Source organism: Oncorhynchus gorbuscha, unplaced genomic scaffold, assembly GCF_021184085.1.
Source record: "Oncorhynchus gorbuscha isolate QuinsamMale2020 ecotype Even-year unplaced genomic scaffold, OgorEven_v1.0 Un_scaffold_4821, whole genome shotgun sequence".
NCBI lineage: Eukaryota > Metazoa > Chordata > Actinopteri > Salmoniformes > Salmonidae > Oncorhynchus > Oncorhynchus gorbuscha.
This window is the reverse complement of record NW_025748758.1, coordinates 18,151-30,829: the sequence shown is the minus strand read 5'-3', so window position 1 is coordinate 30,829 and position 12,679 is coordinate 18,151. Positions and strand designations below refer to the sequence as shown.

Below are 12,679 nucleotides of genomic sequence, written 5' to 3'. Positions count from 1 at the left end.
GTATTGTGGTGTCCACATGACCCACTGACCTCTCAGCAGTGAGTCACATACCTGTTAAAAAATGTATCATAGGCTCAGATCTAGGAACAGCTTATCTAGCCCCAATCTTAACCTTAATCATTAGGGGGAAAGAATAAACAGACCCTGTCAGTCTATGGGCAATCTCTGGTCTTCTGTAACTGAGTCATATTTGTTAGGGGAAATTAATATTTCTGTAATGGATGACTAGACAGTTCCTCCCTCCTTTTTTTCTGTTTTGGAAAGTTTTCTACTGAACACAACCTTGACGTGTCTCTGTCCCCAGGTGCGCTTTCCTCCCACTTCAGCTCGGACCTGAAGGACCTGCTGAGGAACCTGCTCCAGGTGGACCTGACCAAGCGCTTCGGCAACCTGCGCAACGGCGTCAACGACATCAAGGGACACAAGTGGTTCGCCACCACTGACTGGATTGCCATTTACCAGAGGAAGGTGAGAAGGCCTGCTTCCATGGCTCTTCTATTGTTCACTGTATAGCCACTGGAGAGAGAGGCAGGTTTGGTTGGGACAGAGAGAATGGGTTGGGGAAAGGGAGAGATTATTTAAGGGGTATGATTCAGAGCTAATGCCATTTGGCTTGGTCTTGTTTGGAGACATGTTACACATGCATTACTCACATAGTCTTACATAGTCGGAATGGGGTCCACTTGACTAATAACATGTTGTCCGTAACCGGTGAATGACCAGTGACTGTCAAACCGCATATGTCAGAAACTGAGGAGGAATGATACTGTGAAAGCTACAGTAGCAAGAATCTGAGTATTCTCTGTGTTTCAGGTGGAGGCACCGTTTATTCCCAAGTGCAAAGGCCCCGGTGACACCAGCAACTTTGACGACTATGAGGAAGAGGAAATCCGAGTCTCCTTCACAGAGAAATGTGGCAAGGAGTTTGCTGAGTTCTAGGCCCAACCAGGAGTAGCGGAAAGAGCCAGGGATGTAGAGAGAAGGCAGGAACAGAAGGAAATGGGAGGAGAGGTGATAAGCTGGACTGCTAACTTGCATTTTGTAATTACGACATCAACAATGTAACAACCCCACCCCCCAAATGAAGAGCGAGTGAAAAAGAACGAGAGAAAAGACCTGAAAGAGCCAGCAGTGTTGCCTTTTCTGATTGTTTCTCACCTTGTTACTTATCCATGTCCTGTTTTCCCTCTTGTGTTTGTGGCGAGGGTAGAAGGGGCAGGGGCTAACCACCTCTCTCTTCAGTTGGTTTGTATCTTGGCAGAGGTGTAGCGACACATTTTGAGTCATTGCAGGCAGGTTGAGGCATTGATGTTCTGGTACTGAATCGATGCTCCTGAGTGGGTCCTCTCTACAAGCTTCTCAATGAATGAGGGCATCTCATTCTTGTTTTGTAATTGTCCACCCACTCCTATCTTTGCCCCCCTCTGTCTCTCCATCCTGAATCTGTCCAAGCAATACCAAGTCCAACAGACGTGCCTATCATAATGCCAACTGGTTTCAAAACCATGTGGAAAGCATTGGTGCAGAGCTTTGGCTATTGGTGGCATCAGCCCTTGTGCCCTTTCTAGTTGAAAGCTTGACACTCTCTGCACACGCCTTCTGTCCGCTCGTTGTGGCATGATTATTGGTTTCAGAGGATTCTCTCATCGCTTGCAGTTCAAGCAGTGCTGACCACTTTTTGATCAGAGAAACAATGATTTATCTCTTCATTTAGGTCTCACTACTTTTTTTCGGGACCTGTGAAATTGTGTACATGAGCATTTCTAATGTTAATTAAGTCTGTCTTTTTCCTCTTCAACTGAATTTATTAGAGCATTTTAAAACCCTTTGAGGATCATTGTGTCCTCAAGTCAATCTGTGCTTTTGTGTTAGTGTTGAAGGGTGGGTTAAAAGCAGTGACTAACATAATGATCACACACTCTTCTCTGACTAGTGTTTATTTAATTCATAGCACATTTATACATGTTGATATATTATAGAAAACGTGAATATCCATTTTTTTTTCCAAAGTTGTCTCTTAGCTGTGAAACCGAAATGAAGATTTCAGAAATAAACAAACAAGTATGAATTCTGCCAAATTCGCAAAGGTAATGACATTGCTTACGCAGACATGTTTGTCAGTTAACTATGAAGGTGGTGGTTTTTAATGCGCAGGGAAAAGTAGCAAAATGATGCATGTTATTTTTGTACAATATCACTTTTAAAAGAGAAGATGTGAAAGGAGTAAAGCTGGTCGTGGTGAGGGATCTGACATGTTCAAACTGACTCTCACCTGCCCCTTTTGTATGATGGGTCCACGCTTTTTATCTGACAGAAATCATGTCATTTCATTCGGTGTTGAGTTAGATGTGAACGGTTAATGCTGATTTAATCATGTTAATTCACCAGCTCTGTTCAACCTGCTGCTGGCCGGTTTACTCCTACATCCCCTGAATTCATCTTCAAATGGACACTTTCACAATGTATGACTGTTGGAAGTCAGGATGTAAATTTGTCAAATTACTTTTCCTCATGAGATAAAATGTATAACAATCTGATTTATGGATTTTGAAAAGCTATCCTGTGATTTTATTTGCAATGTCATATTTTTGGATGCAAGACAATCGCAACCCAAATCTCACCCAAACACTAAATGTTGAGTGATTCGGACCCCCACCAGCCTTCATTAGGCACCACACCTTGTGCACCTCTCGCAAATGCATTTCTTGTGTTTAATATACAGTATTTATCCTTCAATCAGTTGTCATTAAGTATGGCTTATTTCTACCGAATGTTCACAATCAACTTTTGAAAATGATTCTTTGGCAGTCCTAGAGGTTGCATCTGAATGTCTGGAGCGGTTGGCTAAGAAGGCTACTTTACAGAATAAAATAAACGTATCGAGTGGAGATAGACTTCCAAACTTATGCTCTTTGAAGAAGAAATGTTATGTATTTTAAAAAAATCACAGTTCTTGCACGTGACGAAAAACAAATGCAAGATGTCCAAGACCTATGACATGTTTGAATGACTATTTGAGATTTGCAACCATTCATATACCACAACCAACTGATATTTTGCTTGTTTCATTGTTTTGCATCCCTCTGGTCTTTCTAAGCATCGTTAGTAGTAAGGGAGGATCAGTACCAGCTACAGGTATCCAGTCACCTCCACTGCCTTGCTAGGACCCTTTGAAGCACACCTCACTTCTCCAATCATGTCTCTATTTCAAATGTTTTTTTGTTTTTTTTAAGAAATGTGATACTGTAAGCCTAAGTTGTGACTAGAAAGTTGGTCAATTGGTGTTCAGAAAAATATTTTTACCATTTGGTCCTGCAAACATTTACGGTTGTGCTGGAAATGTCACTCAGTGATTAGAGGCAGGATAGGCTTCATGAACCACTGATGTGACTGCTTTTAAAAATGTCATTTGGCTTTCCTGACCCATGACCTCATGTCTATGAAATGTTTGTTCCTGTTTCTACTGACCGCCTCCCACTCCCATCATTATAACCCTATCAGCTTTTCTGTGTTCATCTTTTCACTCTGTTTGATTGCCTTTGTTAGCATTCTACTTTGACATATACTTCATATTGAACGTCTCCATTTTTTTTTTTTTTTTTTACATCCTGGAGAAAACGTTGCTTTAATTTTCATATTTTCTAAGTGTATTTTCAATAAACATTTGAATCCTTTTCCTTCCCGATTTGGGTACGGTGATGGTGTAGTCTATTGTACCCCCTGGGAAACAATACTGTATGTCTGCCTTTGACAGTCTTAATTATCTTACCTTCTGGAGAACTTGACGGATACCCTTAGGACACAACGAATATGTTTAAAAAAAAAGAAAGTCATATTTTGCAACATGTATCATTCCAATAAAGTTTTACTTGTTAAAATTAAAATTGTATGAGTACATTTTGTAGATCATACTGACCGTTTTGTTAACAGAATGTGTGTTTGTGTTGGCAGAATGTATTGCCATTTGTACAGTACATTTGGTAGTTTGTAGGAACATCTTGGTGGAGGGGATGCCATGATGAACAAATAATGCAAGGAGCTGATTTCAACCTGTGTGGGGGGGGGGCTACACCTCCTATACAAATCTGTATGTCAATCTGTCTATTCCTCAGGGGCTTTCCAGATGAGTGTTCAGCCTCTGGCCATCTATCCAGAAAATGCCAGTTGGGATGAAGATGAAAGAGAATAGCTTCACTGATAAGATGGCTTCTGGCTGTGTGTCTGGACTGGCCCAGCTACCGCCATGGTAATAACAGCAGGTCCCCCATATGCATCTGCATCGTGTAGCCTACAGTGCTATTATCACATACAATAACACACCCTAGGGGAAAAAGTGAGTTTATCCTTAGACTCACCGATTGTATATTATATGAAACATATTTTTTTTTTACCCAAATGTATTATACGTATTAAATGTTTTGTTTTTAAAGTGATGATAAATGAACACTTGGGCGCCTCGTTAGTCCTAACTTCGAAATACCACCTTAAATATATCCTGTAGAATCAAGCTCTATCTCCAGTGGGTCACCTTAAAAGCGCACAACAACGCAAGCGTACAGCGAGGTTTCAATTTTTTCTCTAAAGCCGGACTCGGGCCGCAACAAGGTTGACGCACTGAGGCAAAAACGAACGAACGACCCCAACCAGGAGAATGTCTGAACCCATGTACCGCGATTGGATTTTGGACACTATTGACTCACTGCGGTCGCGAAAAGCCAGACCAGACCTTGAAAGAATTTGTCGAATGGTCCGGAGACGACATGGATCAGCGCCAGAACAAACCAGCGAGGAACTCGAGAAACTGATCCAAGAGCAAACAGTCTTGAAAGTTAACTACAAGGGCTCGATTTCCTATCGAAATGCAGCCAAAGTAGTCAGAAGAAGCAGGAAAAAGGATGATCACACGACCAAAAGAACTGCGGTGGAAGAAGCTAACCACTCCGATTTGAGCAACGGGGACAGCGCGCTAGTTCCCATTGACCAGGATGAGACCGAGCATTTGGAGGTAACGCAAGGCAGCCTGTTTCAGTGACCCCGTGCCGTGACACACCGTCCATCTTCCCCAGAGAAGATAACAGACCCACGTCCTCACTATTATAATGAGTGGGCAGGCATATGGTGTAGCTGGGGAAATGGTGTTGTAGAGCGGGATTCTCTATTCAGGGAGGGGTGGCGTGATGAATGCAAGTGCACCGAAACAAACTGCCGCAGACGGGGAGCGGCTGTAGCTACCTCGCGCGACCGAGGTGAAAAATAGCCTACCAATAACAATGGAAGCTGCGCTTGCAATAATACAAAAAAAGAGGTTGTGCGTAGAAGTGAGTTTGTCCGGGTGCTGTTTGCTATACAGTTTTAATCGACACAAAAACTCGCACGATTGACAGAATTGGCAACAACCACAGCCTAAAGCCGAAGGCTCTTTTCAAGCCCAAACTCAGTTTTTCAGTGAAGGGGAGGGGGGCCGAAGCGAAAGTCATACCTCGGATGTGCGTGACCGATTGGGGGACATTGTGCTCGGGTTATTTCACTAAGGGGGTGACGGTCGATGTATTCAAAAGCCACGTTATTTAATGGGTTTCACGAGCGTCTGTCGCAGGAAAAATGACCCAAAGTCAAAGTAGCCCCACTGAAGGTATTGCTGCTATAGAGGGAGCTTCGTGGTTAGAATTGGTCACATCCGACTAGGTTCGGGAGCGCTCTATCTGACTGAAGTGGGAAGTCTTTCGTGCGACTCCTCCATTGCGCACTTTTGTATTAAAATTGGAGAAAAGGGTGACGTTGTCCACGCTCTGTTGTAGCGCATTATATATTCACAAGAAAAAGTAGCAGATTGCGTCAAGTATTATCCTTTGTGCCAATATATCTAATTAAAACTATTATTGACAGATCCAAATAGCATATTCTGCATATCCCAATAATGGATCTCATGATTAACCGTCAAAATATGTGATTGGTAGTTTGGCCTATTCTTCAATAAAATAACTTTAATGTCTGACTCAAGCGCCTCTGAGGTGCGGGGCGGGCTCTGCTGAGTTGAGCGCTCGTACTCGCGCCTCCGCTAGTTGTGGCTTTGGACACGCACACAGGCTGAAGAAGCTCATTTCTGCGTTTATATACAGTCATCGACGACAAAAGCGAGTGCAATAAACCGTGCGCATATGTGAATAACACTTATAAACTTATATGCGGCCCATATTAAGCTATATTGGAATGAATAATTGTGGTTGGAATACCGAACACAATGTGTCGAATAGCGCTGCTGTAGTTCCGAACAGAGTGAACATCCTGTGTGCTCTACGGGGACAAGGCCTCCAGTGGCAATTATTGTCGACAGCGGTCATATGAAGACTGGTTATTGCGACATCTGTATGAGCGTGGATTTATGTCATGTCTCCTATAATCAGGAGTCGACTCGCGCTAATGCACACTATGTGCGCTCTAACACATTTTCAACCCGCTGATTACAGTTTATGGCACGCTCGCGAGTTTCTCCTTTCAGGTGTGGGCCTAGTTGTGTTAACAATCGGCCAATGAATGAATGTTTGTCTGACTGCGGCTCAAGCGAAAGGTCAGAAGTAAATGTGTAGGTATCATGACTCATTTGACCTGATACTCAGTTTAAATGAAATCATTTGAATAATGTTTATTTAAGTTATGTAAAGAATGCCATGATACACTTCTATCCAATCATTAACTTACACTACAAAGGGGAGCCACTCTCTCCCCAATAGTTCCCTCCCCCTCCAGTAGCCTGCTGTCCCTTCCCCCTCCCTTGCCTGAGTAGGCTATGTTGCTTCTCCTGCTGTACTTATCACTACCAGCAGAGCTGTTGTTGTCCTAGTTGATCTAAACGGGTCAATACTTAAGGATGTAGACTAGCCTATAGCCATTGTGCTGCCAGTCAGATTGACACTCCCACTGTATTGTTAATTTATGAAAAATGATCTGAATTAATATTCTCTGTGGGTATTGAGAATATCAATTGTCCTTCTGTTATTCTCAAGCATGTCATTAGTAGATGAGGCACCTGATTAATGGCACTGATGTAGTAACCAACTGATCTTTCTTTTTCACACTATAAAGTGGGGTGGATCATTTTGGGGGAGTATGATTAGAATGTTTTCACACTATAAAGTGGGGTGGATCATTTTGGGGGAGTATGATTAGAATGTTTTCACACTATAAAGTGGGGTGGATCATTTTGGGGGAGTATGATTAGAATGTTTTCACACTATAAAGTGGGGTGGATCATTTTGGGGGAGTATGATTAGAATGTTTTCACACTATAAAGTGGGGTGGATCATTTTGGGGAGTATGATTAGAATGTTTTCACACTATAAAGTGGGGTGGATCATTTTGGGGAGTATGATTAGAATGTTTTCACACTATAAAGTGGGGTGGATCATTTTGGGGGAGTATGATTAGAATGTTTTCACACTATAAAGTGGGGTGGATCATTTTGGGGAGTATGATTAGAATGTTTTCACACTATAAAGTGGGGTGGATCATTTTGGGGGAGTATGATTAGAATGTTTTCACACTATAAAGTGGGGTGGATCATTTTGGGGAGTATGATTAGAATGTTTTCACACTATAAAGTGGGGTGGATCATTTTGGGGGAGTATGATTAGAATGTTTTCACACTATAAAGTGGGGTGGATCATTTTGGGGGAGTATGATTAGAATGTTTTCACACTATAAAGTGGGGTGGATCATTTTGGGGAGTATGATTAGAATGTTTTCACACTCCAAAAAAGCTCAACGGATGGGGAATCTTTTCAAATGGTTATGTTGCAATGGTTGTGTTCCAGAATGAGCTGCCAGTGTCAATGGAGGCAGACAGCACCATGGAAGAGGAGGAAGAACAGGAGGGGGCTGATGAAGATGGCCATGAGGGCTCCTCTCCCTCTCCTGGGGGTGAGGATGCTGTGCAGGGGGGGTCTGGTGCTGCCCCCCCCTACTCTGCCCCCTGCTCCCCCAGCGGCTCTCGCCCTGGCCACAGCCCTGTGTCTGACCGCCCCTCTACCTGCACGACCAGTAAGAGGTCCAGCCCTCTGTCCCCCTCTAGTCCCCTGGCCCTCAGGCAGAATGACTGTGTGTGTGACTCTGCCTTCTGCCCTGTTGATCATGGACCCTCAGGGATGCAGAGAAACACAGGAACTGGTTAGTATGCTGTGTTAACAGATCATACTATGTGTATAAGTGTAGCCGATGTGGAATGGCTAGCTAGTTAGTTGTACAGCCCAGTGGTGACATCACCTGCTCTGAGACCTAGAAGTAGCCTAGTTGTTTCCCTTGCTCTGCACTGGCCATGGTGTCTGTGGAGCAATGGGAGCAATCATGTTACACATGTTTTGGAGAAAACACTAACATATAATTGTGCTTGTCGTAGTATCTTAATATTGGGTAGAGACCGTGTTTTAGGAGTAGGTTTGCGTTGTATTGACTAGCAATGAGTTACAGTATAGTGAGTGAGTAAGCATCCAATGCCAGGAGACAGTTTCAAGCTGATGTGTGTGTTTATGCCCATGTATGACTGGGCATCTTTCTTTCTTTCTCCCCCCCCTCTCTTTCTCTCCTTCAGGGGCTTTAAAGACGATACTACAGCCATCGGGGACCTGTCCCTGGGTTCAGAAGAGCTTGGTGAAGAGAGAGAGAGAGGATGGGGTGAGGATGGAGGAGAGTGGCCTCACTTCTGACCAACTGGTTCCTGACTGTGTGGATGAGACCATGAAGGGTTCTGACAGACAGCCCAAGACGTTGTCTTTTCCTTCTGACGACTGTGGGTTTTCTCCTCTATTCTATGTCCGTCTCTCGTATTAGTTTCTCATATTTCTATTTTCATCGTGTTCCCAGTGAGGATGTTAAGGATATATATCGTTTACCGGCCACTGTATTTATTACAGGTGCTAAATACAAGAAGGGGATGGACGTGGCCTCTTACGTGATGGCTCAAGACGATGTGAAAAACAGAGAAATGTGAGCCTCTTAATGTATTAGACACCAGCTTCTACACAGGGGACAAGCTGGTGCACTAAGTACTTTATTACATGTTGGTTACACTGTTGTTAACCCTCCCACCCCAAAATACACACCCCACCCAGCTACATTATTATTTTTCAATTTAACCTTTGTTTAACTAGGCAAGTCAGTTAAGAACAAATTCTTATTTACAATGACGGCCTAGGAACAATGGGTTATATGCCTTGTTCAGGGACAGAACGACATATTTTTACCTTGTGAGCTCAGGGATTCGACCTAGCAACCTTTCGGTTACTGGCCCAATGCTCTTATTAACCACTAGGCTACCTGCCGCCGCATATACCTATCCCTTATCCCTCAACCACCCTCCCCTCCTCTGCCGTCAACTCACTTCAATGTAGACATCATACAGACATAACCCATGTGCATCCATATCTCCAAGGGACACAAACTGCCTCAAATAGCACCTTCAAACCAAACAGCGTCAACAAAAGGACACATTTCCTGTATTTTGTCTGCAGTGTCTCACGCTATCTCCCCCGTCCTCTACCCCATAGCTCTGTGAAGAAGGAGACGCTGAGGCAGAACCTATTGCTGTGGAGCGTGGCGGACGTGGCCACCTACATCTCTGCTGCAGGCTTTCCAGAGCAGGCTGTAGCTTTCAGAACACAGGTCAGTGCAGTCCCTCAAATTGCCACACGGGGGTGGTATCTGTACACTCAGAAAACCGCTCAGACAGAGTCCCTGTCCAGAGACAGCCTCTACCTAGCCAGAGACAGCCCCCAGGCACTCCTGGAGATGTGAAAGTTTTGGGTATATTATAATCAATATGGTGAACATTCCACATAGCCTATCAGTGGGCAAGGTGAAGATTTGACCTTATTGCATTATAGTATCACCTATCCAATTCTTAGTGATCTGTTTGAAGTGAAGTTCCTATGGGCTAGTGCAGTGACACTTTAATGGCAGCCTGCGGGATTCTACACAGACTCGTGGCCCCGACCTCCTGTTGATTTCTAAAAGTGTCCATCTTGTAAAATGTATTTGAGTATCCCTGGGCTGGTGGTTGTTTCTTGACCTGGGTAAATGGCTTGGGCAAATAACAAGTTAAATGATATGAAAGCATACATGAAATATATACATAACATGTGCATTGCTTTCATTAAAATATATGAAAGTGCTCATCCATAAACCAAAGCAACAGATCCTGTACCCCCTAGACTTGGAGGCATTTGCTTTGATGTAACTAGTTCACACCCCAATCCACATTTAGATGTTAGTTCAATCACTCCATCTGTTCTCCGCCCGCAACAGGAAATTGATGGAAAGTCCTTGCTCCTGATGCAGCGCAGTGACGTGTTAACTGGCCTGTCCATCAGACTTGGGCCCGCCCTAAAGATCTACGAGCGCCACGTGAAGATGCTGCAGAGGACCCACTTCCTGGATGAGGAGGATGATCTCTGACCACGGTTGGGGGGAACAGAACAACACACTCCTCTGAGCAGCAGATGTATTCATACAGTATACACACATACTGTGTTCACTGGATCTCTAGACCCTTCTGTAACCATTCAAGGAGGTGTGGGGAAAAGGACACCGTGGTCATGACTTGGGCCTTGACAGTGATTATCAACATGTGTACGTGGGCTTCCATTCCACCTCTCTGTGGTACTGCTGTCACCTGACCCATTCTGGTGGTATTGCTTTTATAGGACCCCTCTCTAAACTCATATAGGAATGTTAGGATCCTGCCTAATGACGCTATAGAAGTAAAGTGGAGGTCTGCCTGTTCTCTAAGGGGAGGTCTGCCTGTTCTGTAAGGGGAGGTCTGCCTGTTCTCTAAGGGGAGGTCTGCCTGTTCTCTAAGGGGAGGTCTGCCTGTTCTCTAAGGGGAGGTCTGCCTGTTCTCTAAGGGGAGGTCTGCCTGTTCTCTAAGGGGAGGTCTGCCTGTTCTCTAAGGGGAGGTCTGCCTGTTCTCTAAGGGGAGGTCTGCCTGTTCTCTAAGGGGAGGTCTGCCTGTTCTCTAAGGGGAGGTCTGCCTGTTCTCTAAGGGAGGTCTGCCTGTTCTCTAAGGGGAGGTCTGCCTGTTCTCTAAGGGAGGTCTGCCTGTTCTGTAAGGGGAGGTCTGCCTGTTCTGTAAGGGGAGGTCTGCCTGTTCTCTAAGGGGAGGTCTGCCTGTTCTCTAAGGGGAGGTCTGCCTGTTCTCTAAGGGGAGGTCTGCCTGTTCTCTAAGGGGAGGTCTGCCTGTTCTCTAAGGGGAGGTCTGCCTGTTCTCTAAGGGGAGGTCTGCCTGTTCTCTAAGGGAGGTCTGCCTGTTCTCTAAGGGGAGGTCTGCCTGTTCTCTAAGGGGAGGTCTGCCTGTTCTCTAAGGGGAGGTCTGCCTGTTCTCTAAGGGGAGGTCTGCCTGTTCTCTAAGGGGAGGTCTGCCTGTTCTCTAAGGGGAGGTCTGCCTGTTCTCTAAGGGGAGGTCTGCCTGTTCTGTAAGGGGAGGTCTGCCTGTTCTCTAAGGGGAGGTCTGCCTGTTCTCTAAGGGGAGGTCTGCCTGTTCTCTAAGGGGAGGTCTGCCTGTTCTCTAAGGGGAGGTCTGCCTGTTCTCTAAGGGGAGGTCTGCCTGTTCTCTAAGGGGAGGTCTGCCTGTTCTCTAAGGGGAGGTCTGCCTGTTCTCTAAGGGGAGGTCTGCCTGTTCTCTAAGGGGAGGTCTGCCTGTTCTCTAAGGGGAGGTCTGCCTGTTCTCTAAGGGGAGGTCTGCCTGTTCTGTAAGAGGCGGGTCAGTGAGTGCAGCCAGTGTGAAAGACTTTCTCTGGATTCCTCAGACTCTACACTTGGCTACCACTGGAGCCTCCTTTAAAAGACTGGTTTCTGTGCTCCCTGAGTCAGTTCCACAAGAAAATAATAACATGTATACTTGGAATATCTGTTCCAGCAAATATGGTTCTAGCATTTCTTATAATAATAATAATAATTATTATTATATTATTATTATTTCTTCATTGTTTACTCAGACAGTATTTTTTAAAGACATGTCATATGGTACCCTCCATTTATCTAGACACTCAACGCTGTTTTTCTTTTATGATGACAATGTGAACTGATTTAATTCGAGAATGTACAGTATGAATTTGTTGATTCATCAAAGGTCATCAAAGGTCAGTGATCTCTCATTATACCAGCAAAGGAAATGGAGCTTAGTCTCCAGATGTTGTCATGGCTGCACCAGTACTGACCTAGGTTTTATTACTGTTGTTATCTGTTTCACTAACATTTCCAAAAAGCAATATGTAGTACCTGCTAAACTAAGGCAACATAATGTGTTCTTTGTATAGTTGCCTTCTGCATTCCTCTTCCCTTAATTTATGTTCACGTCATTTCTAAACATTTTAGATGAATCTAATTTAATCTACTGTGGATGAACCTAGATTTCATCTACAAAATTAAACCCGTTTGAAGCAGAATTCTAGTTGAAATGGGCTGGCAGACCAGAACCAACGTAGCTTGAGGCCCCAATGTTTCTGCCTGCTTCAGTTTGAGGGGAGAGAAACAACTGAATTATGGTCTTCTTTTTTTTTTTAAGGGAAAATTATCCAACCAAAAAATTTACTTCATAACTTTAGGAAGTGTCATTGTAGCACTAATACATTTTCTTTGCTTACAACTTCAACACAGCAACACAATTGCCCACGACATGGTAGACATCTTG

The 12,679-nt window shown here is 44.2% G+C and overlaps 1 protein-coding gene and 1 long non-coding RNA gene across 2 annotated transcripts; both read left to right on the top strand.

Moving 5' to 3' along the window:
• The first annotated feature begins 288 nt into the window (after positions 1–288).
• LOC124028767 lies at positions 289–1,073 on the top strand. The gene is made up of 2 exons (XR_006837640.1): positions 289–468; positions 814–1,073. It is a non-coding gene; the product is annotated as an uncharacterized LOC124028767 (long non-coding RNA).
• Positions 1,074–4,565: 3,492 nt separating this feature from the next.
• LOC124028768 (sterile alpha motif domain-containing protein 1-like) lies at positions 4,566–10,769 on the top strand. Its single transcript, XM_046340739.1, has 6 exons — positions 4,566–5,005; positions 7,812–8,163; positions 8,585–8,782; positions 8,907–8,979; positions 9,540–9,654; positions 10,297–10,769. The coding sequence occupies exons 1-6, from the start codon at positions 4,652–4,654 to the stop codon at positions 10,444–10,446; spliced, it is 1,242 nt and encodes a 413-aa protein (XP_046196695.1). The 5' UTR covers positions 4,566–4,651; the 3' UTR covers positions 10,447–10,769.
• The last annotated feature ends 1,910 nt before the right edge of the window (positions 10,770–12,679 follow it).